Source organism: Arachis ipaensis, chromosome B05, assembly GCF_000816755.2.
Source record: "Arachis ipaensis cultivar K30076 chromosome B05, Araip1.1, whole genome shotgun sequence".
Classification (NCBI taxonomy): Eukaryota; Viridiplantae; Streptophyta; class Magnoliopsida; order Fabales; family Fabaceae; genus Arachis; species Arachis ipaensis.
In genome coordinates this window covers 18779438-18785281 of record NC_029789.2, presented here as the reverse complement: position 1 = coordinate 18785281, position 5844 = coordinate 18779438, and the positions used below count along the sequence as shown (strand labels likewise).

Below are 5844 nucleotides of genomic sequence, written 5' to 3'. Positions count from 1 at the left end.
GGGAGAATTTTTTTTTTTTTTTTAAAAAGGGGAGATTTTTGCTTGCAAATAATTTGGGTTGGGTTAGGTAACGCAATTTATGGCGTTTGGAAGTACTAGATACAAATAGTAATAGGATAGGGCTTTCAAAAATAAAAGTTTCAACAGGTTGCCTTGCCGCTCATTATTACGGCGGTGATATATACATATGGCTGATGCTGCCGCCGCCATGGCCATTCTGGCCCAAAATGATAATGCAATTTTAACTCTCAAATTGAAGAGCCTTAAAAACAACTTGGTCTAAAACCGGTAATTTGGTCTAATAATGCGTCCAAAAGGACCTTGAGAAAATTAAAATATCTATTGGCGTGCCTCTACTTTTCCTGAAGAGAGCGTGTACAGTGTAGTACACTGAAACCTAGCTAACTTCAACTTTTATTTTCATAATCATGACTTTGATCATTTTATATTGCTGCTTTGGTATCTTTGCTGCCCTCTCATAATAGTTTTGTTGTAACTGCTTGTATATTACGAAATAAATGAGGTTAAAGTGCTTTTCTGGTGGTCAGAAATTATCTTATCGAATTTTGTTAGGTAGAAAATGACTTTTGTAAACTATGGATTTTGAATTGACTCAATAAAATAAAAGATAACTATCTGCACACTTAGTAAACTGAACATCCAATTGTTGTTAACTGTACATGAGTAAATCGAATTAAAAATAATTATTATTCAATTAAAAATAATAAACATAATCATCTATATATCTATTAAAATAAAGATATGATATATCTATTGTTGATTTTATGTTTTGAGTTTTGTTATGTATTATATGTGAGCTATTTTTTATATTATGTTGGCTACTATGCTTGCATTCTTTCATCTCTTTCACGTGGAAAATTGGTATATGATTTCTCTTCTTCTGTCCTTTATTCAACAGCGGATTTTTATATTATAGCATGAGTTATAAAATAATCTTTATACTATATATATTAGAATCTACTTTTGACATAGCGGTCAAATTTTTTAACCAATAATCACGTTATAAAATAAAATATGTTGTTTCTTTAGTAATTTTGTAAAAGATAATAATGCTATATATTTGCCGAAATTTTATTTAAAACTGATTAAGCTGACATGTTTACCACATATAAGCTTTCAAAAGGTCAAAAACTAAACCGAGGGAATAAGAGAACTTATTAGATATGATACCATTCGTTTTTTAATTTCTTTATTGCAATCAAAGACATGCATGCTTCATATTAATTTATCATAGAAATTTAGGGTACGCTTTGAATCTCTTAGTTAATATGCTGTAGACTCAGATTAAAATAAGTGCTATGTATGTCAGAATTGTATACCTAATATCCGTACAAATTAAAAGATAAACTGAGGTGAATGTTAATTAAATATCCTAATACTTAATTGCATGATCATGGAATGTTTGAATAGCTAAGCATTTATCAATTATTTAATAAGAAAATCATTTAGCCATAAGTAGTCATTCAATATTTGGCCTTGTAATTTGCTGCATCAATTAACCTGTTCACCATGAAACCCTATTTTTGTTTCTAATTAACATAAAAAGGATAAAATTTAATTGGGTTGAAAGTTGAAACAATTAATATTTGAGTTGTCTAATTAAAATGATGTCAACGATAAGAAAACTGTATAAGTTTATCAGTTAATATTCCATCAAACTAGCTACTCAAAAGCTGTGTTTTGAATAATATTAACCAAAAAGAATGCTCATACCACCAGAAGATAATTAGTAATATAATACTAATCAGCTTATTAGAGTTCCCTTATTCAAAATTAAGATAGCTAATCAGGGCATATATAAGGAGAAGGAGGAGGAGGACAAAATAGAGTGACACTGAACATTTAATAGCATTGAACTGCAATATAGTTTGTATACATTTGAAATCACTCCATTAATAATTGTGAACAGAAAATATGAGTACATGCATGTCCTAAATAATCATCCATACTTCTGTTTTTTTCAGCAGTAAATGTATATGTATGTATAGATATAGTTACCAATGTATGCAGATCACCATATATATATATATATATGATATGATATGATATGATATTTTACATTCCATTCCATTAATACAACTATAAATGTATAATTAAACTGCTATCAGATACAGAAGGAAAACATAGATCTTGGTGGTTCAGCAATAAAAGATGCATGTATATTCATCTTGGAGCTTTGAAAGGAGAAGATGAACCTTCCCAATGAGTGAGAGAACTTGAAAGCAAAAAGTGTGGTAAATCGTTCATAATCATCACAATTCAAACATGGATATTGCTCCCATCCACATTGCTTAATTCAAAAAGTATTAGCTAGATTAATGTTTGATAACTTGCAAACACTGTTATATATATGAACAGAAAAATGAATCATAATACATGGCTAAGAGTTTTGTATATAACACATAGTCAAAATAAGAAAACCAACTAATTAAGAATGTTAGTTCTTTCTTCCTTGTCATTTTTAGGGAAAAAAGAATAGTAAAAATGAAATTATTAGCTGAAAAAATACTGATCATTTAAATTTTCTCTACATTAGTATTTACTTATGCGATCATTGTTCCCTTTAATATAATAATCTATGATGGAGTTGAAGTTTTTCACTATATGATTGATCCCATCAAGCAATGTTTGAAATACTAGTGTTTCCGATATATTACAATCTTCTAATGCATATAACATGGCCATAGCCTTTTTAATGGAATAAGTTTTTGTTCTCTTCTTCTCAATGTGATCCTCAGAAACATTATCTTTAATTTGTGACATTGGCTGATCATTATCATCATCACCAGAAACAAGCAAGCAAGAATGATAAGCGGAAAAACATTGCAAACAGAAGTAATTAAAGTGAGAAATTATAAGGCAGAAAAAAAAGTTACTGATAGAGAAAGGGCAGCAGGAAAAATATGCATCGATCCATGAAGATGAGTCCTTGTCAAAGCTAAGTAATTTAGATTTGAGAATATGACTCATTCTACTGATATCTCATATAATATATATATTCCACACATCACTGTTTATGCTACTGCTCCCTCCCTGGTGAATGATGATGATTATTATTGTTGATGTGCACTCCTCCCAAGACTTTCCAAGATTTGAAGCTCTACAAACACATTAATTAAACATGTATCACTATTCAAACTGCAAAATAATCATTAAACACTATTTGTACATCAATATATATACCTGAATAGAGATTCATGCTGAAGTTTCCATTAATATATAGTGGCATCATTGGTATAAATTCCAATTGGGAGGGGAATGGGGGCATGATGAGTGGTTGTTATTGTTATTAATGTTGTTGAAACTAGCTTCCTGATGTTGAGGGATCTCAAGGCTCATGAAATTGGTTCTTAGTAGATTAGGGTCTTGAAGCTCAACATCCATAAGTTGATGATGATGAGGATCTGATGAATCTGGAGGAGGGAATCTCTTGTCCTTTGATGATGAGAAGCAGGTGAAGCAGAAGGTGTGATGATCATGATGAGAACAGGTGGTGGAATTAGCTTGCTTGGTTCTTTGAAGCTCTCTGATAGCATTCTCAGATTTAGTGAAGAGCCATTGGAGGGTGTTGCTGGGTTTGTCATACTCAAGCATGTCCTGAAGATCAAAGAACTTTCTAGCAATCTCGCTTGAAAGCCTCACCCTTCTGTCCCTCAAACCCTGAGATGTAAAAATCTTGCTGTGCCTGTCTTTCTTCCCTTTCTTTGTCAACAAGTTCAGACCATTATGACCTCCCACAACACCAGCAGCACTAGCACCACCACCATAATCATAATAAGAACAGTCCCTTTGGAGCATGGCAGCATAGTCAGCAACATTCAGATTTGTTGCTGCTGGGAACAGTAATGGAGCTTGATGAGTAGTCGTCCCAAGAGATGAAGATGGGTCAAACATACTTCCATCACTATTTGCAACAACAAAAGCATTGCTATCATTGTGAGAATCATCAACATAGAAGGGATGAAGAAGAGGAGGAGGAGGAGGGTAAGAAGAAGAGGAAGAAGAAGGGTTGGAGGAAGAGAACATAGATCTGCATATAGTGAAGAAAAACCCTAACTTTATTTTTTGAGGGATGAGAAGTGGTTGTAAGATAAGATAAATAGTGATCCTGGAAGCAAAGGAATCTGGTTAGAGAAGGGAATGGTAATGCTATAAGTAGGATCAAAGTGGAGAGCTTTCAAGTAAGGTACTTGGCATCAGCATTCAGTTGCCAAAATAAAGAAAGAGTGGTAAAGCTACTTTACTAACAAAAATGGACAAGGGAAGAGATGAGGAAGTAAGGGAACCCAACCAGTACATAGTACATACATACATAGTTACGTTTCATTATCCACATCAAAAAGGACATCCAATTATTTTGTTTTCTTATTTCTTAACACCACATTAAAGCCATAACCTTCAACACCATCACGTCAATCAACTCCAAACCTAATTCAACTTCAACTCTCATTTCACTCTTCCATATGCATCACTACTAAGTACCAACAAAAAAAAAAGGAAAAGAAAATATCAACTTAATTTTCTCTAATGAAGTAGCTAGTATCTGTTTATCATTTGTATAATACATTAATATTATATATGAGCCATATTTATACAACTATGAAACTTTCTATTTTAAATTGAAGGATCTAATAATTATGAGAAGATAGTTTGCAGTTCCCACTTTACCATACAAATTGATCTCAGACATTATCTTTTATTTCTTCTAAAGATATATATATAAAGGTAGTTTTCCTTTCGTTTAAGGTATCTGTATATATTTAAGTAGAATAAATTCTCTAAATTTTGAATTTTACTTTAGAATATAAAGTATAATTTTTTATTATTTATTTTATAAGTGGCACTAAAAAAAATACGAGAAAAAAAAAATCATTCATAAGAAATCACATTCGAGTGAGTGATTGAATACTTTTTCACTCTCAAGTGTACATCAGACTTGGAGCTCATGAACCATTTTTATAGGTTATTCTTTAAAAAGAATAGTCAAACAAGAAAACATTACTTTGAATAAGTCAATAACAGATGTTTTTTTGGGTCTGGTGATTATTAGTATTTTTCTTTTGTATTTCCGTCTGGTGATTATTAATTACTGTGGGATGTACAACGGCAACAACTTATTGTAAGTCCGAGCGAGAGAAAGAGAGAGAGGAGTACAATCCTTTATTCCTTTGCTTTTTGTCGGTTTTGACATGGCTTCTAAATTTTAGTTAGTTGGGTCCGGCATCTGGACTGGGCCCTGAGACTTAACAATTGGGCTCACTATAGCTCCCTTAACAGCCAGTTAATTTGAAATTTGAGTAGGGCCCAACTTAAGAGAAAACGCTGGCAATGGCATTAAGCTTGGAATGGACAGCTAAGGTCTGGGTCAGATGGCAATCTTGTTTGCTTCCTATAGAGCTGCACCGCGTTTAAATTCTCTTGGAGGAATATTGAACCATTTGTATGTATCTCTATATAGTGTGTGAGTGAATTGTGTGAGTGTGTAATGCATAGGTATAATGCTTAGAATTGGGGCTGTCCAATCTACTTGACCAAAAAAACAAAAAAAAACTTGGAATAGCAATTTAGCACTGTCCAGCATAGCTGCATAGGCATATATTTAGTCAGATTATGCTACGTGTACACTAAAATCGGCCATCAAAATCAACCACCAATATAAAATACATGCTGTAATACAAATATACTATAAAAATAAATTAAACCACATATGTGTTTATACACAAATATATTGATGGCTGATTTTAGTGGCTAATTTTGGTGTACAAATAACATTTCTCTATTTAGTCCTGTTGTGCGATAATTTAGTGGTTAGCTCATTAATCC

At 32.3% G+C, this 5844-nt stretch overlaps 1 protein-coding gene and 1 long non-coding RNA gene across 2 annotated transcripts in view; one reads left to right on the top strand and one right to left on the bottom strand.

Annotated features, from left to right (window-relative positions):
• Positions 1-2870, top strand: part of LOC110271815 — a 4290-nt gene extending 1420 nt beyond the window's left edge. The window contains exons 3-4 of the long non-coding RNA XR_002362573.1: positions 2130-2255; positions 2727-2870. This is a non-coding gene — a long non-coding RNA (uncharacterized LOC110271815). The remainder of the gene's footprint in view (positions 1-2129; positions 2256-2726) is intronic.
• Positions 2946-4508, bottom strand: LOC107640299 (transcription factor TCP3-like). The gene is made up of 2 exons (XM_021123273.1): positions 3205-4508; positions 2946-3121 (listed from the first exon to the last, which is right to left on the bottom strand). The coding sequence occupies exon 1, from the start codon at positions 4045-4047 to the stop codon at positions 3250-3252; it is 798 nt and encodes a 265-aa protein (XP_020978932.1). The 5' UTR covers positions 4048-4508; the 3' UTR covers positions 2946-3121; positions 3205-3249.

Excerpts from the sequence above, each read along its gene's own strand:
- LOC107640299 (XM_021123273.1), bottom strand. The coding sequence starts at position 4,047 with ATGTTCTCTTCCTCCAACCCTTCTTCTTCCTCTTCTTCTTACCCTCCT.